We start from the raw sequence: 22,553 nt of genomic DNA, 5'->3' as shown, positions 1-22,553 counted from the left end.
TCTTTAAAAAAAAGATTTTAATTTAATGTATAAGGGTGTTCTGTTTGTAAGTATGGCTATGCACCATATGTGTTCCTGGTGCCTATAGAAGCCAGAAGAGGACATTAGGACTACTGAACCATCTCCCCTGACCCTGAAATACATGCATACAAACATACATAATACACCATACACATGTGCATGTACATGTGTGTGTGCATGCATATATATATGTGTATATGTGTGTTTGTGTGTGTGTGTGTATATATATATATATATATATATATATATATATATATATATTACACATATATATTATATGTCTCCTGAGTGCTGGGACCAAAAGTGTGTGCCAGTATGCCCTACTCTAAAATAATATTTTTGTCATATGAAGAAGTTAGTTTGCATTTAGAGGCCTTTGTTGCTATCTTGCACAGCCAATGAGTTGAAGTCTCATTAAGTTATGAATACGTGCACATGCGTATGTGTTCAGTAGGCTCTCCTGTAGCACAGGCTGTCGTCAGACTTGCTGCTTATTTGAGGATGGCCTTAAATTTCTGATCTTTCTGTCCCCATACTCAGGGGCTAGAGTTACAGATGTGTGGTTCTATGCATGGCTGACCACTGTTTTCAGATAGATGATTTTCTTTTCTGAGAGGATACAGGTTTCTCTTCATTTTAAGCAGCTACAGGGGTGTGTGTGTGTGTGTGTGTGTGTGTGTGTGTGTGTGTGTTGGGCGGACGATGATCGTGGTACAGTGGACCTTGGTGATTGCTTCAGAAGAATGCGTTTCCATGTTTACTCAGAGGAGTTGGACTGAGAGTGCGCAGCAGGAAGCCTGGCTGTCTGAGACTGGCTGGGACTGGCTGGGACTGGTCCATGCTAATTTATATTCTGAGATATAACATGGCGCGGACCCAGCCTTCTCTCATGGCCATAAAGACCTGGGCTTGGAGCATGCAGCATATCCCTAATAGGTTGAGGTCATCAAAGGGAGGGTTGGGCCCATTCCTGGGACCTGAGCTCACATACGACCAGAGTAGCTTGTCTAAATCCTTTGGCCCTAAAAGGGGCAGAGCGCCGGGATCAGAAGGAAGGTTTTATTCTTGCATCCCCACCGCTCTCTCCATTCCTCACAGGTATCCCCACCTAGTTTCACTTAGACTCTTTCATGACAGGGCTGTAGAGATGGCGCAGTGGTTAAGAGCACTCATTGTTAAGTTTCCAGCACCCATACAGCGGTCCCTGACCATCTATAAGGGATCTGGTGCCCTCTTCTGGCATGTAGGTGTACATGCAGCAAAGCGCTCATACATAAAATAAGCAAAACTCAAACCTTGTGGGGGGGGGGGGAAGCACTTTTATGATCACACACATGTGCACGAGCTTTCATGACCCACTGTCCTTTTAGGAGCGTGCGTACAGAGTTCTTTCCTTCTACATGCATGTGCCTGCCGTTACCGCTCGTACGGTGCACATGCTCACACACCATCCTGTGTGGTCACACACCCTGACGCAGAACTGTAACCACACGCGTACACGGTGTGTTTACACACTCAACAGCTTTCATGCACACGTGCAGGCCCCAATTGTCACAACTGTACTCTTGTCACATATTCCTTCTCTTTCTAACTCTTACATGGCTACACACACATACACGCACATACCAAGCATTCTCATGACCACATACATATTTGACTATGTAAAGACATATGCATGACCTCCTCCTCATCTGTCTCATAAACACATACACATGTTGGTTTTGAACACACACCCACACGCACACACATGCACACTCGCACATGCACACGCCCACTCGCACCCCTTTTACAGTAGTCCTATACTCTGATGCTTCAGACAGCTGTCAGCACTCCGACCAGGACTGCTTGCTGCAATGTGATAGCTCCTTAAGCTTAGCCCTGACTCACTAATGCAGTGACCTCTGAGCATCTTTTTTCCACATGCCAGAGAGGTCTGTTGAACATTTGTCCCACACAGATCCCTGGCTTTGAAAGATTTTTATTTTCCAAATATACCATCCACGTTGCTTTGCTTCTTCTTTTGAAAACTATTTGGGGACACTTGTTTCAGTTGACGGCTCCGGTCAGTATGAGATGCCTGGGATGGTTGTGCTCAGTAATGAGAGATGGAGAAGCTGAGGGCTGTGTTCCGTATCTGTGAGATGTCTGGAATGTGGGCAGTGGTTGACAGGCCCCAGTGTTAGCTGTGGCTGTCCCAGGTCTGCTGCTCTGTTGCACTGATGTTCTGGCTTTCTGGTTGAGACTTTTCATTTTAGCAAAACAGGAGAATTGTACTTAGTTTTATTTATTTATTTATTTATTTTATTTTATTTGGTTTTTCGAGACAGGGTTTCTTTGTATAGCCCTGGCCATCCTGGAACTCACTTTGTAGGCCAGGCTGGCCTCAAACTCAGAAATCCGCCTGCCTCTGCCTCCCAAGTGCTGGGATTAAAGGCGTGCACCGCCACCGCCCAGCTTGTGTACTTAGTGTCTTAATAGACAGTACTTAAATCAGCACTTGCTAAACACACGTTAGACCAGCATCCCTTTAATACAAATGAAACCTTAATCAAGTGTCCTATGAAGCAGATTTATAATCCATGAGACTGACGCTGAGCCGTGGGCTGCTGAGATGGCTCAGTGGTTGAAGGTGCCATCCACGAAGACTTGACAGCCTGAGATTGACCCCCAGATCCTACAGTGGAAGGCGAGAACTGACTTCTGAGAGTTACCTCCACAAGCATACTATGGCCTACACTCAGCAGGCCTTATACACATATCACACACATACAACTAGAATTTCAAAAGATAAATAAGAGAGTTTAGAACCCTTTGAGTTGGTTCCACCCTGGCTGTCCTTGAAAGTACACCCTATAATCGCAACACTCAGGAGGCCGAGGCAAATGGATCTCTTGCGTTCAAGGCCAACCTGGTCTACAGAGCAAGTTCTGGGACAGCCAGGGCTACACAGAGAAACCCTGTCTCAAAAAACTAAAAGAGAAGAAAGAAAAAGAGGGGGGTAGGGGAGAGGAGAGGGGGCGAGAGAGAGAGAGAGAGAGAGAGAGAGAACTATGTCAGAAAGTTCAATTTACAGCCTTTGGAATTAGAGAGGAAGTTGTGATCACTGGAATTGGGTGTCACAAAGGAGGAGCTAAACTGACAGGTGTAGACCTGGTTTCTACCAGTGTCCTGGCGTGACTGTCTACAATACTTCTCTCCAATGTGAAGAAGGATTTAGTGTGGACTGTCCATTGTGCGCTCACAGAGGTGATATGAGGTACGTTGGGAAGGAGAGACCCATCGCTGTCTTCTTAGGGAGTAACTGGAAAGTTGAGCTTCAGTGATGCTGGCCCAGAGAGCTTGTTGGGTGAGCCAGTGCCTCCCTTCTCCTGTGCCCGGCGGAGTGTGCTAGGTATTAGGGGAGCTGAGTGCTAAGGCTGGATGCTGGTGCCTGCTTGAACTTGGAACATATTTGATACCTTTTCAGAACCCCCTTTCTGTCTGTTGTCTCCTGTGAGACCCTTGACAAGCTGTGATCTCCCTGAAGTGTTGGGTGTTATGTCCTTTCTCTGTCAGATGTAGAAACCCGAAATTGCAGAGGCAAAATCTCACTGCTGGTCCTGTAGAAGGTGCAGAGAGAACCGGGCACCTCTGAAGGGTTTGTGGCAGGCTGCCAGCCCTAGTAAATCTCACGCAAGACGTTATGCTCTGGGCATGGCTTCTAGAAGTCAGCTTTTGATTTTCTGACAGTATTTCGGGTGGGCCCAGCCTTGAGGGCTTCAGGAGCCATGGGTGCTGAGCTATCACAGAGTTTGTATTGCTAGGAAGTGGTGTCTGTACTTCCTTCCATGTGTGGGGACTTGTAATTCGCTGCCAGCTGCCTGACAGTGGTTGTGTGTGTGTGTGTGTGTGTGTGTGTGTGTGTGTGTGTGTGCGCGCGCGTGCTAGCTATCACTCCTATCTCAAGAGAGGATAAAAGCCTTCCCAGGGTCACATGACCAGCCTACTCCAGAGTCTGCCACCTTTCAAGAGAGGAGTGGCCCCAGGTTGTCCTGAGGGGCTGTGGCTTTCAGAGGGCAAGTTAAATGACCCTAATCCTGGGCCAGGATTTCCTCCTTGGAGTTTCTTGAAAGTCTTATTAGGTACAAGCTTGTAGACTCACACGTGTGCTCAGTTTCTTTCACATGAAGTTCTGGTGTTAGAGCTTCCAAAGCTGCCTGGAGTTCTTATGTAGGGTCTACAGCTACAGATGGTGTAAAGGAAGGCCAGTGACCGTGAGAGGTCTAAGTATAGATCTGTAAAGGTCACCCTCACGGTTGGCAGGGGATCAGACAAGGTCCTATGGGTGACATGTGGGAAGAGGTGGTCGAGGTCTTGAGGGAGATGAACTGGCCATCATCCTCCATCCAGGAGCAGGAGAAGCTTTGGTCAGGTGAAGATGGTGTGCCGTCTGAGGGCACGAGCAGATGGTTGTGGGTACCACTGGACGACTGAGGATGCCTTGAGTCAGAGAAAAGTGTGGGCTGGAGTCCAGGTCAGTTGGAGGAGGGCGGAGCCAGCTGAGGGAGGGGCCAGTGAAGTGGGTGGGGCTGTGAGTGGGAAGGCGCACGCCCTCCCAGGCTTGAGGAGATGAGTGGAAGAAGGGTTCACCACAGGCCACTATGGGTGTGACACGGGGCATTCTCAGGGAAGATGAGATGCCTGAAACACACCCCTCTTGGTGTTAGGTACACCACGACTCCTGATTTTCCCTTTTACTGTGACTCTGGGAGGAGGGGGGTGGGGCTTGCTTATGTTATCCCGAGTCCTGGTTCTCATATCTGAGACATGGCAAGAAGGGTGATGTTTCCTTGTGAGGAACTTTGAGGATTAAAGGAGCACCATCCTGGCACGGGAGGAACACTTACACATCATAGTGGTGGCCATCATCTTCATCTTTCTGGGTCACCACCGCCATTTCCTCAGACCTCTCTCCCTTAGTCTGAGGTATGTAAGAGCCTCTTCTTGTTCTGCTAGCTTTAAAGAGGCTCCTACTCAATGCGCCATCTTTGCCCAGATCATGGCATGAGCTCAGTTTCCAGCAGCTTGGTTGGGGCCCTGTATCCTTTGCTGAGCTGGGCAAGTGGTGGGGCTTGCCATCTGGTAGGGCAGTAGGGAGCCAGGCCTGTGTGAATGTATAGCCAGCCAGAGAGCATCAGACTGGAGTGTCTATCCCTCCTGTTTGTTAGGGGAAAATGGGGCTGGGGGGTGGGGTGGCTTTGGGGAAGCCAGAGATGCCTCAGAGACTGTCTTTGATGTTTATAGAGCCAGAGGCCTACATTTCAGGCAGCCCTCCCTCCGTAACACACACTCACACCCACCTACTCTTGAGCCTTCTGCTGTTCACAGCCTACCCCACACCCTTCCTGGCAGAGCCCCTTGCAAATGCTGGCTCTGGGGCCTGGCACTTTCGCCTCTGAATCAGGACCTGTGAGTTTGGGAGTTGCAACTTCTGCTAAGCTGAGATGATAATTGCACTATTTAAAGCAGGCCCCCGAGCCAGGGAAGCCAGGTGTCCCCATGTGGCCGCCAATCTAAAGTTTCTTTTGCTTACCCACTCCGGTAGTGGTTGGGTTGGGTAGGAGGTCCTACGCGGACCTCCAGGGGTTTCTGCCTGCACCTTTCTCTGGCCTCATCTCCAACCAGCTCTATGTGCCATCTCACCAGAGGAAGTGGAGTTGCCACCTGGCACCTGATTTGCAGGGAGGCTGGGGAAAGGTTTTTGGCTGCAGAGCCAGCTTCTCAGTTGTCAGAGTGGCCAGGAAGACGTGGGGAGGCTGGGCTGGGCCACACGGCCAGCAGCTCACAGTTATCTCTGTCTCACCTTGCGGACTCTAGCATCGTTCTTGGAAGATGAGAGGGCGTTGCCATGTGGAGACATGGCCTAAGACAGAAGGAGCTTTTCAGACACCACTCCCGGGCTCTCCTTTACCCAAGATGAAGGCAGTTCTTTCTCTGCCATGGTAGGGGTGCTTTCTCCTTTAAGCCAGGCTCCATCTTATAGCCCAGGCTTCGTGGAGGGTACCATGCTCAGGCTCACCCAGCTAGACTCTGGTAGAATTGCACCCAAGATTTCCTAGGACCTGGCTCTAGCCTTTTTCATTTGTGCTAGACCACAGGGTCCCTAGGGGTCTGGCATTGAAGCCATCTGCAGGGGGCTGAGAATAGTCTCCCTCTTCCCACTCCCTCTCCCCTTTCCCTCCACCCCTCCCCCTGTCTAGTGACCAAGACCAGGGTCTTGCACAAGCTTTCAACAAACAGACAGACAGACACCCCCAAAACCTAAGTGGTTGTGGGGGGCTACAGAGAGAATGTGAGCGCACTGTTAATGAGTTTGGAGAGGGAAGGTGGGGCCCCGGGGCCTTTCAGTCTCTCAGCCTGGAGCACTCAGGATGAAGGGGCTCGGAAACACTGGGCAGGAGATATTTTGGAGAAATTGCTGCTGTCAGCATCCCCTAGGGCAGTTTATCAGACTGGAGTAGCCATCTATCCTGTGTTCCCAGCTGCTCTGAGGTGGGGAGGGAGCATGGGCTGTCTGACCACAACTTTCCACCGTTGTTCAGCTGGTGGGAAGGATCTCCACGAGAAACGTTCATATCTATTTCTCTGTCTGGGAGCATGTGTGTTTGCCCTAGCTCTTTCCTTGTTCCCTTGTCTGCCCTCTGTGTGTGTGTGTGTGTGTGTGTGTGTATGTGTGTATATGTGTGTGTGTTTGTGTGTGTGTGTGTTACTGGCTAGAGCCATGGCACCTCTGGGTATGGCTGTGAGTTCTGGGGTTTTCTAGCTGTTCCTCTGTCTCCTCCCTTGCTTGTCCCCCAATTTTGCCTGTTTTGTCAGCAGACTGGTTTTCTCTGTTGAGCTCGGCCCTGCCAGAAGCCCACATCTGATCTCTCACTCGTACAGGCTCTTGCCCCTCCTTGGCTGCTTGCTTCACCTGCTGAAGTGCCCTACATCTTTAGAAATGGGGTGGGTGAGGTGGGAAGGACAGCACTACTTATGGTCTCCAGAGTAGCAACCATTGTATTGGGACCTTTCTGCAGTTTTGGAGTTCTCCAGTGGATGACCTGAGGACATTCCCTGTGAGAGCCGATGAAGCCAGTGGCCTAGCCCTGGCCAGGAGGTGGAAAACTGACGGTGGTCAGAGAACTTTGCAGCTGAGAACTTCTAACTTCCATGTCCAACCTTCCTGTGCTGTGACCTCTGGGCCCCTGGCCTGTGCATGTAAATGGTCATGGTCTGACTGGTGACTTTTGGTAGCACCAGCAGTGGGTAATTACCTAGACCAAGGGAGCAGATTGCCAGCCATGAGTAAGCTGCCTCACACAAGGTCTTCCTCTGGAAGCGTCCCTTTTCATTCCCATTTCCTTTTTTTTTGAGACAGGGTTTCTCTGTCTAGCTCTGGCTGTCCTGGAACTCACTTTGTAGACCAGGCTGGCCTCGAACTCAGAAATCCTCCTGCCTCTGCCTCCCGAGTGCTGGGATTAAAGGCGTGCACCACCACGTCATTCCCATTTCCATAAGGACATGGGGAGTCTTTGTCATCCAGTCTCCAACAAAGAGGTGGAGGCTGCGGACATACACTGGTCTGCGTGCATTCTCCTCAGCAGACTTTAGAAGTGGGAAATGACAAGCCAGCCTCATCCCTGAGTTATGGGCATCCTAGCAGGTCAGGGCTCTGCCTGCCCCACTGCCCAGCCTGAGCCTTGCTAAGACCTCAGCCATGTTATGGGAGTCCAGCCTGGGCGGGGGGGGGGGGGGTGTTTCTCCCATCCACTAAGCCTTTTAACCCCTTCTGTGCCTACCTTTGCTTGAATGTGGGAGAGGAGGCTATGGGGGGGGGGAGGGGGCGAGATACCCCATTTCCTTTCCTTCCACCTTCAGGTCTCAGGAGGACTCTGGGCAGCCTGCCGGCTGCTCCCCTACCGCTGACTGAATCATTTCTATATTTGGCCAGCAAGCCACGTGGGTGGGGAACCACTGTGGCTGCACTTCTGACAGCTGCAGGAGGTGGGGGGCAGGGGCTGCAGGCACAGAGACTAGGCAGGAGGCATGTGCATTCCGTGGGCAACCTAACAAGGTGCCACCAACTCGAGAAAGCCCCGAGAAGGGCATGTGCCAACCCACCCCCCATCCTCTCCCACTCTGGTTCAGGGCCCGCCTCCTTTGCTCCTCCCCCGATGCCCTGCTCTCTTTCAACTGGTCCTCACGGCACTCTCTTCTCCCACAGACCACACCGCCCTCCAGAAACCATGGGTGTTGCTAGACCCAGCTGGGATTCTGCCAAGCTCTGGTGCTCAGTCTAAGACAAGGGCTGCCTTCCAGCCCTGTTCGCCCAGCCTGTCATGGCCACACACCGATGCCTCCCGCTTGTGTGGGGACACAGGGCACCCAGCCCCAACCCTGAAAGGTTAAGCCAGGCCTTCTGGCTCCATTCCACAGGGACACTGCAGGCCCGAGGCTCCTTTCAGAGCAAGAGCAACTGATGTCATGGGAGAAGCCCCTACCCAACTGTCCACTTGCCTGGCACTGCCTGTTCTGAGACCCACGCCCTGGGTCCTTCTGCAGGTGCCAACCCCGTGAGCTCCCTCCCACCCCCTGACCCGACGCTGAGAAGGCTCTCTCCATTCCCATCATGTGTGAGGTGATGCCCACAATCAATGAGGGGGACCCCCTGGGGCCCCCCCACGGTGCCGATGCTGAGGCCAACTTTGAGCAGCTGATGGTGAACATGCTGGATGAGCGAGAGAAGTTGCTGGAGTCCCTTCGGGAGAGTCAGGAAACTTTGGTAGCCACACAGAGCCGGCTCCAGGATGCCCTTCACGAGCGAGATCAGCTCCAGCGCCACCTGAACTCCGCCCTTCCCCAGGTAAGGTTCCAGACTCTCCCCAGCTCCTTTGACGTTATCGCCTTTGGCCCTTCAGTCTCTGCATCTCTTTGCACATCACATACTGGAGTTCACAGAGTATTTGGCCTTCATGTCCCCTCCTAAGTGCAGCTGCCCGGATTGGCTTCACCTGGAGAAGTGAACTCAGAAAGAAAATCCAGCCATGACTGCCAACAGTAGGGAGGCCATACTACCAGTAGGTGGCGCCCTAGACTGGAAAGAAACCTCCTTTCTAACTGAGTTGACAGGAAAGGGGAATCAAGGAAAGTAGAGTTAGGAGAAGCAGCAGAGATCATCCTTCGTTTCCATGAAGATAAGAGACCTCACACAGATAACCATAGGCTGAGCTAAACCTCAGGGCCAGGTGTCTTGGCGTCCTATTTCACGGTCCTCAATAACACCTCCAGCAGCTAAAACCTTTCATTTATTGTGTATATTCTGTGGGCTAGGTTTTCTTTATCCATCATCTCAGTAGATTTCCCACAATGAAACTCGTACAGTTAGGGCCATCACCCTGTTCTGTCAGCGGTGAAACGGGCGCTTAGGGGAATCAGTCAGTGGCATATTGCCCTCCAGGTGGTAAATAGCAGCAGGAGGGCTGTGTCTCCCCCACCCCCCAAGACAGTGTCTGTTCTCTGCTTTATTTCCTCTTTAACACATGGGTTCTGGAAATCTGAGTACCCACTTATACCAGTACCTTTTATACTTATACCAGTAGATATTCTGGGGATGGGGATGCGTGGTTAGAGGCTAGAGACTTGCATAGGAACCCAAGTTATCCTACAGCTTCTCCGAGAAGGTGTGGTCTGCCAGGTCACCAAGTCCAGGGAGGCTGGAGTTTGTCTGTCTATACGTAGAGTACAGAGTCTACTCGGCCAGCTTGCCTTTTCCACCTCTTCCTAGGAGAGAAATGGGTTTGCGTGCTCTGCAGGACCACCCTGAGCCAGTGGGGGAGAAGCAGCCCAGAGGAGTCAAATAATTCAAGCCTCGGCTGCAGGTCCCTTCTCCAAATCTAGGGAGAGCCAGGGCTGAGCCTGGAGTGGTGAGCTTCAGTCCAGTGGCCTAGAGTCTTGTGGTAGTTTATGTCTTAAGAATATGGACCCTGGGGCTGGTGAGATGGCTCAGTGGGTAAGAGGACTCGACTGCTCTTCTGAAGGTCCGGAGTTCAAATCCCAGCAACCACATGGTGGCTCACAACCATCCGTAACGAGATCTGACTCCCTCTTCTGGAGTGTCTGAAGTCAGCTACAGTGTACTTACATATAATAAATAAATAAATAAATAAATAAATAAATAAATAAATCTTGAAAAAAAAAAAAGAATATGGACCCTGGTGGAGAGGAGGTGTGGCCAGGTGGACCCTGGCTACCTTGTCCATCACAAGCCCTGGGTAATATATGCAAGATTACATAGCTAACTGGGGAGAGCTGAGATTTGACTTCTGGTCTTCCCAACAGTTTATAGTCAAAGCTTCATTGGGGGGAGGCAGTGACTGGCAAGGGTCGGATGCTCTTCAGGGAGGAATACTTCCTTCCATTCCAGAGTCTGGAAAGCCCCTGAGGAGGCCGAACCCTTTGGAGGTGGCCTTTGGAAGTGGAATGTGAGCTCCTCAGAGGGTGACAGAGGCTGTGTAAGGGGAGATGTCTTGCCCTGTGAAGGCGTGCTCCATAGATGGTTAATTGATGTTTGGAAACAGTAAGCCACCAAGGTGATCAAGGTCTTGGGGTACTCAGAAAAAAGCCACCAGAGAAAAGTCTGAAAACTAGTCCTTAACTTTATGGACAGGCTTGCCCGTTGGGGGATTCTCCTGGCAGCAGGCTATCACATGAGTTAGAGCTGGAGAGGGAGGGCACAGCATGCAGGGTAGGGAGACAGGGCAGCTGCCCAGCGTGGGGCCAAAGGAGAGGAGAGTGTTAGAGACCATTAGGGGTAGATAGTATTGTGAGATGTGGGCACCCCTTCAAGTCCTCTCTCTAGGGGTGTGTGTGTCCCCGTATAGGTATATGTGTGCAAGCTGGGGGTTAAAGCAGTGTCAGGCTCAGGCCTCAGCTTCCAGATAATGAAATATTGAACTCTCCTTCACTTTGGCTGTAGACCTAGATAGAAAGGGAGTAATCAGGACTAGGGTGACAAGTCCTCGTTTTCTCCCCGTCTGGCTCTCTGGTCCCTTGCCACTCCCCACAACTCCTCCATCCCCTTTGCCTGGTCTGCAGCTACAGTGCTGCCTGTGGTTATGAGTTCTTGGTATTTACAGGGGGCCACAGAGGAGGGGCGAGGCCCCAGCCTCTGCAGTCTGTGTAGACTTCATGGCCACAGGATGCAGCCACTCATCCATCTGAGAATGGTTCTGGGGACCGTGTGGTGTCATCAGGCTGGTGGGATGTGGTGGGCCTGGAACTTCAAGGAGAGCACTCTTCCCTTGTAGTTTGTTTAATAGTAGAGCGGGGCTTGGAAAGACCTCTACATGGCAGTGTGGGGGAGTTTCCCCTCGGAAGGGACAGTCGGTATATGCCATCAAGTGCTGAGCTGTAGACTTGGCTTGATTGAATAGGGTTCCCAGAAGCCAGGGCGGGCACCACAGGGCTGTGTCCTTCCACTCTCATGTAGGTGGGTCTTTCAACCTATTTGTTGTATTAGCTATCTGCAGCTTGCAAAGCCCGTGTGTGTGTGTGTGTGTGTGTGTGTGTGTGTGTGTGTGTGTGTGTGGTGATGGCACACATGAGCTTTATTGCATCCTTCTAGAGGGTGAGTGTAGTCTGGTCACTGGTGACTGGAGAGGCAGGCCTTTCAGGGCAGACTTACCCGTTTCTGTAAGCAGTCCTGTTTCTTGGAATCCTAATATGTTCTTCACCTCCAGTAGTTCCCGATAGCTGTAGGCTTCCTGCACTGCCAGGGGGCCAGGCTGGGATGTGAGGGAGGTGGGCCGATAAGAGGGTGAATAAGAGAAGCCTCCCATGGATTTGGGTATGCAGGGCACCGGTTGGAGGTGAATCCTAAGCACTGAGGGTTTCTGGGGGCTTTCAGGAATTTGCCACTTTAACTCGGGAGCTAAGCATGTGTCGGGAGCAGCTTCTGGAGCGGGAGGAAGAGATATCTGAGCTGAAAGCAGAGCGGAATAACACAAGGGTAAGTAAGGGGTGGTCTTGTGCGTGTGCGCATGCGCACCCTGCCACAGGAGCAGGCAGCAGCTTGGCTGAGCAGGTTCTGCCTCCCATCCTGGGGTTACGGGCAGACAAGGACACCTAGTCCCCAGCACTGGGTTCTTGCTTGTGGTTCCTGGGTCACAGCGGGGTTGGTTGAAGTTCTGGGGGAGAGGCCAGGGTAGCCACGCTGGGGTGGGCTGTTTAATGGAGGAGCAGCTGTTTATGGACATCGTGCTTGGTGATCCTGTGGGCCCTGCTTTGTAGCCCTTGGGGCGCATGCCCATGGCCCTCTCCCCCCCGCCCCCCATGCTCTCTCCCAGCTGCTTCTGGAACATCTGGAATGCCTCGTGTCCCGCCATGAGCGGTCATTGCGGATGACAGTGGTAAAACGGCAGGCCCAATCACCTTCAGGTGTCTCCAGTGAGGTGGAGGTGCTGAAGGCCCTCAAGTCACTATTTGAGCACCACAAGGCCCTGGATGAGAAGGTACCCACCTGCCTCACCCTTTCCCATCCAGGCCTCCCTGAGTCTCCTGTCCTCTTTCCTGGGTTTATCTACACCTGCTGTTAGGGAACTTGTCTTCCAGCTGTAGGACCCCTCCTGCCATTGGTCTGGTTGCCAATCCTAGTAGGTTCCCTGCTGGGCTGTTGCATCTCCACAGGCCCTTCACATTCTCCCATGTGGCAGACCAAGCCTGTGCTGCCCCAGCCCCGAGTTCTGTAGGATGGCTTTCTTCCCCACATCTCTCCTTATCCTGGGCAGGTGCGAGAGCGGCTCCGGGCAGCTCTAGAGCGCGTTACTACCTTGGAGGAGCAGTTGGCAGGAGCTCACCAGCAGGTAAGCTGCACTGTCCCTCTGAGAAAGCCAGCCAGTAACTCTTGATCACACTGTGTTCTTTATTAGATATCCGCCTGCTGTGGCTGGGGACAGGTAGCTGAAGGGTGTTTTTCTAGGAGGACTCTTCTGTGACTCATGGTTTTTATTTATTTTGTGTGTGTGTGTGTGTGTGTGTGTGTGTGTCTTGGGGCTGTGTCTTACAGGTATCTGCCCTGCAGCAGGGTGCAGGAATTCGGGATGGAGTAGCAGAAGAGGAAGGGACTGTGGATCTGGGACCAAAACGCCTGTGGAAAGTGGGTAATGGGGAACTGTTTGTCAGGAGCCTGCAACCCACAGGACAGGAATGGGAGGTCCCGCCTGCCTGGGCTCAGCTGGCTATGGCTTTAATTAAGCTTGGGGCGTTCTATCCTCTTCCCACTCCTCTTTCCCCTCCTCGCTCCTTGGCAAGGGAATCTGTAGGTTTCCAGTTTTGTGCTACTGCACATGATAGGCCTGTGCACACATCTTCCTGTGGGCAAGCATCTGACAAGCTTCCTCTGGTCTCCGAGCCTTTCTGACCCTTATCTGCCCCTTCCTGGGATACAAGAGGTGGAGCTAGAAGGAAAAACTAGAAACATGGTTTTTGTTTGTTTGTTTGTTTTTAAAGATATACGACACACAGGAGACCATGGGTATTTGGCCATTATCAGGAGTGAGCTACTAGGCTCAGTGATCCTAAGCTCTAATGTGGGGTAGAGCTATGAGCTGTGGGCATGGGTTCCTTCCTCCCAGCCTCCCTGGGATGGAGCAGGGTGGGGTACGGGCATCTCTGGCTCCTTGGGTGATGGTTCGCTGTCCCTGGAGGATGACACTGGCCGCGTGGAAGAGCTGCAAGGACTCTTGGAGAAGCAAAACTATGAGTTGAGCCAGGCCCGTGAGCGGCTGGTCACCCTGAGTGCCACCGTGACTGAGCTGGAGGAGGACCTGGGCACGGCCCGCCGAGACCTCATCAAGTCAGAGGAGCTGAGCAGCAAGCATCAGCGGGACCTCCGAGAGGTAGGCGAGGGAGGCCCAGGCCTGCTCTAGGCAACTGTGTCTTGCTGGCTACAGGCATTGGCCCTTGGGAGGATATGAACAGGTGTCCAGCCAGGGAGGGTAAGACTCAACCCTTGGCAGGGTCCACTGTGACGGGGGAGATGGGAGGGTTGGGTCAAGGCCAGACACTGATAAGGGGAGCACAGAGCACAGGCCTTTCTGGGCATGCGCAGTCAGGTGTTAGTGGGAGGGGCAGCCATGAGAAGGGCAGGGAAAGGCTGGTGACCTTTCCTCTCCGACTCTCTGCTCCGCCCAGGCTCTGGCTCAGAAGGAGGACATGGAAGAGAGAATCACCACACTGGAGAAGCGCTACTTGGCTGCTCAGCGAGAAGCCACATCCATCCATGACCTCAATGACAAACTGGAGAATGAGCTGGCCAACAAGGAATCCCTGCACCGCCAGGTAACGCGGCTAGATGGAGCGGGGTGACATTGTACCTGACTCTAGGGGTCTCGATGATCACGTGGAAACTATTCTTTGGTGGCCATAGGAAAGAGCCAAGACTCTTCTGGCCTGTCACCTGCTTGCTCCCTGCTGTGGCTGGGATGGAGATGGGGACCGCGCGCCATCTTGACTTGTTCTCCTCTTTGTACTGCTAGTGTGAGGAGAAAGCCCGGCATCTGCAGGAGCTGCTAGAAGTAGCAGAGCAGAAGTTGCAGCAGACCATGCGCAAGGCAGAGACTCTGCCCGAGGTGGAGGCTGAGCTGTCTCAGAGAATCGCAGCCCTCACCAAGGCAAGTGGGCCGGGGGCCTGAGATCTTCTATCACCTCCTGTGTCCTAGGCTCTTTTGGTGCCAGGGAGGCACAGCAGGCTGGGGGCCAGGGAGTTGCTCCCCACAGTGAGACACCATTCAGCACAGTGCCTTGAGTCCTCCAGTCTCTCAGTTGAGAAGGTAATGCTGGCCTTCACTACTTTTTGTTTTGTTTTGTTTTGGTTTTTTGAGACAGGGTTTCTCTGTGTAGCCATCTCTCTGTCCTGGAACTCACTCTGTAGACCAGGCTGGCCTTGAACTCAGAGATCCACCTGCCTTTGCTTCCTGAGTTCTAGGATTAAAGGCGTGCGCCACCACTCCAGGCTTAAGGCAGAGTCCTTTAAGGAGAAGCCTCTACAGGGACACAGGATACTTTTATTATCATCTGGGCCATTCCAGCTGATACTTCTTTTTGTTTGAGGCTGTGGGATTCGGGGGACTGTACCATCAAGGCAGGAGCAGGGAGAGTTTTAGTCTGAGCATATCTTTCTTTACCCAACTGAAGCATTCTAGCCCTGGAGAGCATCCCTGGTTGCTTGAAGGCTGCAGCTTTAGAATGAAGTAAAGATGTATATAAATTTACCTAACGGAGAGGTAACTGCAGTAATAATTCCTGAGCAGCGTGCAGGCCAGACACCAGTAGACTCAGCGGCCAAAGCAGATATGGCCCTGGTCTTCAGAGGCACAGTTGGGCTGTGAGTTCAGTCTTTGGAGGACCCATCTGTCACACTGGAAGTCTGTAAGCATCAGGCTCTGGGTCAAGTGCTCATGTGACAGTGGTTGCTTTTTCTTGTGTCCGGCCAGCAGACCACAACCTGGGTTCTAGCCTGGAAAGGCATTTTGGAAACCTGGAAGAGAAGAGGGGCTAGGTGGCGAGAGAAAAGAATGTAGCCAAGACAGTTACTCTAATCAAGGCTCAAATTTTATTGTTGCGACACTAGTTATGAAGGAAGGGGGAGGGGACCCGATTCCCGCCGAATAATCTCTGGTCCAGTAGAAAGGTGCACGTGTGTGGCTCCACAGGTTCCAGCAGTGGGCGTGGCAGAACGAATGAGCAGGAAGCTCCACCCCTGAGCAAGCAGGTTTCAGGCTGGGGGAGGGGAGACTACAGCTTTTACCTGAGGGTTTAGGGAGAGCTCTGGTGATCACAAGTCACACCTCTACACAGTCTCCCATCACAACGACAGAATTCATCTCTGGTTAATCCTAGGTGCGTGCACTTCCTCCTCTCTCAGAGTCTATTGGTCAGGTCACAGAGCCTCTCCCTAACTGCACCTCAGTTTCCTTACTTCTATGATGGTGGAGTTGCCGGGGTAGCCACTATTGTCCTGGCAGACCTGGAATGAGGCCCGAGACTTAAGTTCCAGTAGAGGATGTTGTGGGGGGATGCTGAGCAAAATCTGTCTCGAAGGGATGGGCTCAAGTGATTGGTGTGTTCAAGTGAGTCATAGCAGGAGGATGTAAAGAAAGGGTTTCCTGACTGTAAGGGATGTAATGTTCTGGGTACAGATACAACAGGGTCCCCATGACTGGATAATGGCCAGGAATGGCTAGCTGGTTTAGTAGTGGTTTAGGTAATAGCCACCAGGAGGCTAGCATTCTGGCATGCTTACCGCACTTGGACATTTACTGTGGATTATTCCCTTTAGTTCTTGTGGGTCCAGTGGGCATACACTTTAAGGTTAGCCCTGGGCAAGAAGGAGAGGGGAAAAGGGAGTAACAGTTCTGCTCCAAGATGATGGGAGAGAGCTGGGTTTCTGATCCCGAGACCCCCGATCCCCAAGACCACCTTGACACCAGAGTTTGTGGCATATGGGGCCTGAGCATAGGGAACAAAGATCTCCAAGGTGGCTGACTGTCCCTGCACCTAGGCTGAGGAACGTCATGGCAACATTGAGGAACATCTGCGGCAGCTGGAAGGGCAGCTGGAAGAGAAGAACCAGGAGCTGGCAAGGGTGAGGGCACCAGTTAGCCATCTTGGCCTCTTCTCCACCCCCTCAGGGCAGGCTTACAGGGTGGTCCGTGGAGGGGGGAGGTGTACAGAGGAAAGGCTAGGCCAGGGACAAAGCTCGCATGGGGTCAGGAGGAGGCTCGCAGACAGGGAGGAGTGGATTGAAAGAGCTGGAGAGAATTGTCCTAGAGGACAGATGAGTGGACAAGTGAGTTGGCACAGAACCCCGGTAGAAATGGATGGTTTTGGAAGAGGGTGGTGACAAGCCTTGTGGAGACTAAGTACAAGATGGTGGGATGTGCAGGTGCGCCAGCGGGAGAAGATGAATGAAGACCACAACAAGCGGCTGTCAGACACCGTGGACCGGTTGCTTAGTGAGTCCAACGAACGCCTGCAGCTCCACCTCAAGGAGCGAATGGCTGCCCTGGAGGAGAAGGTGAGGAAGCTGGGGTGAGCACAGTGGGCAGGGTGGGCATGGGTGGAGCCCAGTGGACTGGAGGAGTGGGATTGTGAGGAGTTAGTGTGTGGTGGTGGGGGGAAGGGCATATAAAAATAAGCATATTGGTAAAGCCACCTGAGCCACAACGAGGGAAGGGAGGAGCATCCCTGGCCAGGGAGGACCATGCTGGCCTGGAGAGGTAGGGCTGGAAGAAGAAGACACCTGAGATCGGGGTCACTCCAAGATCAGAGTCAGGACCCCTGGCTCACAGCTGCTCTCCCTCAGAAAATGCTGATCCAGGAGTTGGAGAACTCCTGGGTCATAGAGAGTTCATAGAAGAGCTACAGGTACCCAGCTGCTGGCTAGCCCTGCTCATGTGGGAGGCCTCAGGCACAGTGCCTGGTGTTCACGAAGCTGCTCTGCTAGCCTCTCTTAGGTCACGCGCACACTATGCCATCGCCCGCCTGACACAATAGCTATAGACTGTATATATGCTGTATCCATACAGAGGCCAGAGGAGCAGAGGCCACGGACATAGGCCATAGGGTTAGCTCAGACTCTGGGCCCACTGAAGGATCTGGTGGGAGCTTCTAACTTGTGTGAGGAAAGAGTCCTACCTGCTGGAGATAGCAGCCGTGTCTTTAGCGGTGTGTGCCGCAAAGACCTGGTCCTCTCTGCTGCCTGGCTTCATTTGCCTTGCATTTGTCTGGTGGTGAGGCACCAACTGGCCTGCAGAACTCTTCTCTAGGCAGGGTCGCACAGTTTCTGGCCCAGCCCCTCTGTCAATCTTGTGCTCCTTTTCCCGTCACACCTCTTCCTTGGTGTCATCCACGGCCCTAGCTTGGGGCCCTTGGCTTCGGACCTTGCAGTATGTCCTTCTCCTTTGCCCCACCTCTGTTCTCCTCTTTGCCCCTCTCTGACTTCCACTCTCCCCTCTCTGCCCCTCCCTGGCCCCATCCCACCCTGGGTCTGCCTGGCACAGGGCCGTCTGTCTGAAGAGATTGAGAAGCTGCGCCAAGAGGTGGACCAGCTGAAGGGTCGAGGGGGGCCGTTTGTGGATGGCATCCACTCCAGGTACTAGAGTGTGGGACTCAGTGCATGCTGGGTTATGGTCCTGAGTGGATCTTAAGAAAGGAGACTCCCCCACCAAAACACTGCCCGGGACCTCAGGGTCTTCCGTCCTGTCAGGAGGGGACACTGGGGCTCAGGGAGCTTGGCCAGTCCTTCAGCTCATCTGGGCACTTAGGAAGGGAGCATACCTCCTCTAGGGGGTGCTGAGAGGCTAGGAATCAATAGTGGTCCTTCTCTGCTGTGGGAGGAGGCCATGCTTCCTAGATCCTTGCCAGAGGGCACGCCCTTGAAGGGTCCACTGAGTTACACGCTCTCCGTTATCCTGCAAGACCCTCTGTAGAGTTCACCACTCACTGAAGTTCTTGTGAGAGTCAAGGACCACCCAAGTTCAAGTAGGAGCCAGCGGACAGAGAGACACCGGGGAAAGTGAAACAAGGCAGCAACCCTCCTCCTGTTGGAAGTGGAGAAGCCACGTTTCTCCGTGGCCTCCATATCCCTTTACCTGAAAGCATTGTAAGACATGGCCAGTGGCGCTTGTAGCCATACTTTGTGAAGCAGTTGGCGTTGAACTCAGTTCTCAGAGCATCGAGGTAGGGTGAAGAGGAAGATGACTGATGCTACTGCCTAGGGTTCTTGACTCCTTGTTGTCTCTGAGATGTGCTGATCCCTTCAGTTGGTGTTCTTGCTGCACCAGGACATGGACATTAGCGGTTAGGAAGGTGGTTACGGGAAACACACATGTATGTGTGCATAGGAGGTGCTTGTATGAGGGCAAAGGATGCTGGGCTGGAGGTGAGAGGCCTCTGGAGCTCTGAGGTGGTAGGCATGCAAGTCTCATCTTCAAGCTCACTAGAAATTATGCTCTTGTATAGGGAGGGGGTGAAGAGGAGGTGGCAGGGACCTTTCTGACCTCTCCTTCCCCATTGGTTGACCAGAAGGAACAAGCTCTCAGTGAATGAGAACTAACCCAGAGCACACCAAAGCCCTTTGCTGCTGCTTGCTTTCCTTGCTGACCGGGAACTCTTGGCCTCACATGTTGAGTCACAGAACTGAGGTGGGGAAGCTAGGCTGGAGCGCCCTCTTCCCGGGTACATGGTTTAGATTGTAGGCTCCTTTGCCTCTCTGTATTAGGCTCCATCAAGGCTTCTGAACTGAGTAGCCATTGTGGAAGAATCCCAGAGAAGGCTTCTCAATACCAGACATTGTTCCAGGTGCCCTAAAGTCTTGCACTTGAGACAGACATGTTGGGCAGCCAAAGTGGACTCTCTATCTTGTATCTGTGATTTAGCTTTGGGGTCTTTAAAGCTTCCTAGTGATGTGGAGGACACACCTGGGTGAATCTGAGCCAGGTGTTCAGTTCAGGTTATCAGGAAACCTGCAGAGAGTGTCTAGAGAGAAAACCAAGATGCAAAGACCTCCAGACTTGAATGGCCCTTAGAGCTCCTGTCTTTAGATTCATCTTTGTCCCCTGGGCCAGGAGCCCTCCTGCATGGCTGTGATCGCAAAAGCCCAAGGCCTTCCACTTGAATGCCTCTCTGACAGGGGGCTCAACTTTTTAAAAAGCATCCTAACACTTCTTGTCAGGAGACGATCCTGCTCATGCAGAATGGTCCACCGCTCCCTACAGCATCCTCCCTTGGGTCCATTTGACCCACCCCCCCAGTACCGGGGCTTAAGTGGAGCCTCGTGCCTCCCTGGCAGCTCTTCTGATGTTTGAAACAGCTGTATCCCAGACTGCTTCTCTCCAAACTGGCCATTCCCCAGTCGTTGGGCCCTGTGAGTGTAGGCTGGGGCTATCAGTCTTCAGGGCCTGTCTTTCTCTCCTGTCACTCAAGGTCACACGTGGGCAGCGCAGCAGATGTGAGGTTCTCACTGAGTACAGCCACACACGCGCCCCCAGGTCTGCATCGACGCTATTCGGCGCTGAGGGATGAATCTGCCAAGGTAAGGGGTGGAGGGATATGTGTGGGGGTCTCCCTGGGGAATGTGGGGTCAGTTCAGCCGTGTGTCTGGCTCCAGTTACAGACGACTGGCGTGTGGTGCAAAGCCTCGCCCAGCCTTCTCCCCTGTCAATGACAGCTGCAGCCTTGGGGTTGGGACTCTTGTCAGCTGCAACAGCTGTGACACACCCCCCCCCCCTTTACCTCAGCCTCCCAGTGGGCAAGAGGTAGGGAGTGGAAGGTGGCCAGTGGTCCCTGAGGCCCCACTACAGCATGTGAGCGTGTGCCTGGCTGTGCACCATTCATTTCTGGTGCCAGAGAGGGGGCTGGAAGGGTAAAGTGGAATTAATGAGCTTCCTGGAACAAAAGCATGGCTTATAGTGTCGAGGAGGGAGAGATGGCAGATTAACTGGCCCCCCAGGCAATGGCACCTGAGAAGCAGCTGGGAGTTTACACTGTTGTCCAGGAACTTGGGGTGGGGGACAGGGAAAGAGAAGGGGCAGAAGAGGGCCAGCTGTCCACCAATCGCCAGTCCTCATCTGTTCTGGGGCCCTAGAGTATGGGCACAGAGAAAGAGGGAACACCTAGTCGGATGGGGAGAGAGTCATCTTCACCTTTGAGAAATTCCTAATCCGAGCTTGGTGTGTAGGTGTGTTAGCGTACTTGGTGTGTAGGTGTGTTAGCGTACTTGGTGTGTAGGTGTGTTAGCGTACTTGGTGTGTAGGTGTGTTAGCGCACTTGGTGTGTAGGTGTGTTAGCGTACTTGGAAGGCTGAGGCAGGTGGCTTGTGAGCCAGTTGAGGCAACATGACTAGAACCCATTGAAAGAAGTGGGGAGGAGGAAGGAGTGAAAGAAGAAAGGAAGGAAAGAAAAAAGGAAGGAAGGATGAACAAAAGAAAGAAAGGAAGAAGCAAATAAACAAGCATACATGCAGGGAGGTAGCAATGCATGAGGGCAGCCAGGTAGAGAGACAGGCAGGCAGGCAGGCATTGGGAGACAGGCAGGCAAGCAGGGAAGCAGGAAAGCAGAGAGACAGGCAGGCAGACAAGAGGCATGCATGCATGCATGCATGCAGCTAGGCAGAGAGGCATGCATGCATGCAGGAAGCTAGGTGGAGAGGCATGCATGCATGCAGGAAGCTAGGCAGAGAGGCATGTATGCATGCACGCAGGAAGCTAGGCAGAGAGACATGCATGCATGCAGGAAGCTAGGCAGAGAGGCATACATGCATGCAGGAAGCTAGGTGGAGAGGCATGCATGCATGCAGGAAGCTAGGTGGAGAGGCAGGCAGGCAGGCAGAGAGGCAAGCGGGCTGGAATGCAGGTGAATCTGCTCACAGTCTGAAGGCCTCTTCTTTCCTTCCTCTCCTGACTCTTTACTCCACTGTTTATAAGAACACAGCAGCTGCTTAGATGCTCCATGCAAAAGAGGCAGAGGCTGAAATGCAGCACTGGGGTGGGGTGGGGTTGGGGATGAGGAGTGGGGTGTAGGGATGGGGACACAGGACACTGGAGCCTTGGGTCAAAGAGGCTGTGCCAGAGCCTTTCTCTGGCCACATCTTCATCAGGCTTCCAGAGGAGGTGCAGGGTTCTAGCCCCTAGCTTTCCAGGGTTCTTACTGCCGCCCCTTTCCTTTGCTAAGGACTGGAAGCCATCGCCACTGCCAGGGGTGTTGGGCGCCACCACGCCTGCCTTTGACAGTGACCCTGAGATCTCTGATGTGGATGAGGATGAGCCTGGGGGCTTGGTGGGCACTCAGGTCGATGTCATCTCACCCGGTGGCCATTCAGATGCCCAGACCCTGGCCATGATGCTACAGGAGCAGCTGGATGCCATCAACCAGGAGATCAGGTGGGGTGGGAGTGAAGCTGCCTGGGAGGATGGGCCCTTTGGGTGGGGCACTGCAGGAGAAGTATTGACTCCTGTCCCGTCTTACAGCTTAGGACAGCCATCCAGGGACACTCGGTAGGTACCAGGCAAGGATTCGGGCCTCGTATTGACCCTAGAGGGGCAGGGCTACAGATGACTCTAGGTGTCATCTGTCCCCTCTGGGCTGGGAGGTGGCTGGGCTTGGGCAGATGGAGCTGTCTATGTTCCTGGTATTCAGTATGCCCGTGAAGAAGCCAGCTCAGGGTGGGAGCTTTGTCAATGTGATGGTTAGTCAAGAGGGGTTTAGTGATTTGCTTACAGTTGCTAAGTGGCTGAGCCCAGACAGGGTAAAGTTAAGTACAGGTAGAAGCTCTCCAGTGCCATGCCTCTCAAGCTATAAGGCCACATCAAATGGAACCGGAGACAGGGAAAGTTGTCAAAACCTTTACTACATCCTGTGTCTCTAGCGAGCTTATTTATGGTACTGTCCATGCAGCAAGGTGAAATTGACAAGCTGTTGACGTCAGACTTTCAAATTTGAGAAATCAGCATCAA

The 22,553-nt window shown here is 52.8% G+C and overlaps 1 protein-coding gene across 13 annotated transcripts in view; it reads left to right on the top strand.

Moving 5' to 3' along the window:
- The window catches only part of Ppfia4 (protein tyrosine phosphatase, receptor type, f polypeptide (PTPRF), interacting protein (liprin), alpha 4), a 47,974-nt gene that overhangs the window by 3,562 nt on the left and 21,859 nt on the right, over nucleotides 1-22,553 (top strand). For 12 of the 13 annotated variants that reach the window (XR_001785570.2, XR_003946481.1, XR_001785571.2 and 9 more), the window contains 13 exons: nucleotides 8,267-8,905; nucleotides 11,948-12,049; nucleotides 12,387-12,551; nucleotides 12,828-12,902; nucleotides 13,106-13,195; nucleotides 13,746-13,937; nucleotides 14,233-14,379; nucleotides 14,577-14,711; nucleotides 16,601-16,684; nucleotides 16,985-17,116; nucleotides 18,102-18,193; nucleotides 20,026-20,134; nucleotides 21,772-21,980. Coding sequence is in view for 4 of the 13 variants with exons in the window: in XM_006529848.3 (XP_006529911.1) it covers nucleotides 8,672-8,905; nucleotides 11,948-12,049; nucleotides 12,387-12,551; nucleotides 12,828-12,902; nucleotides 13,106-13,195; nucleotides 13,746-13,937; nucleotides 14,233-14,379; nucleotides 14,577-14,711; nucleotides 16,601-16,684; nucleotides 16,985-17,116; nucleotides 18,102-18,193; nucleotides 20,026-20,134; nucleotides 21,772-21,980 (1,766 nt within the window). In the remaining 9 variants the exon portion in view is untranslated. Of the gene's footprint in view, nucleotides 1-8,266; nucleotides 8,906-11,947; nucleotides 12,050-12,386; nucleotides 12,552-12,827; nucleotides 12,903-13,105; nucleotides 13,196-13,745; nucleotides 13,938-14,232; nucleotides 14,380-14,576; nucleotides 14,712-16,600; nucleotides 16,685-16,984; nucleotides 17,117-18,101; nucleotides 18,194-20,025; nucleotides 20,135-21,771; nucleotides 21,981-22,553 lie in introns of those variants that run through there. The other variant, XR_003946482.1, reaches the window with a different exon arrangement.

The sequence above is a fragment of the Mus musculus genome, chromosome 1 (genome assembly GCF_000001635.26).
Source record: "Mus musculus strain C57BL/6J chromosome 1, GRCm38.p6 C57BL/6J".
Taxonomy (NCBI): Eukaryota; Metazoa; Chordata; class Mammalia; order Rodentia; family Muridae; genus Mus; species Mus musculus.
Note: the sequence above shows the minus strand (reverse complement) of the source record. Positions and strands in the feature narration are given on the sequence as shown.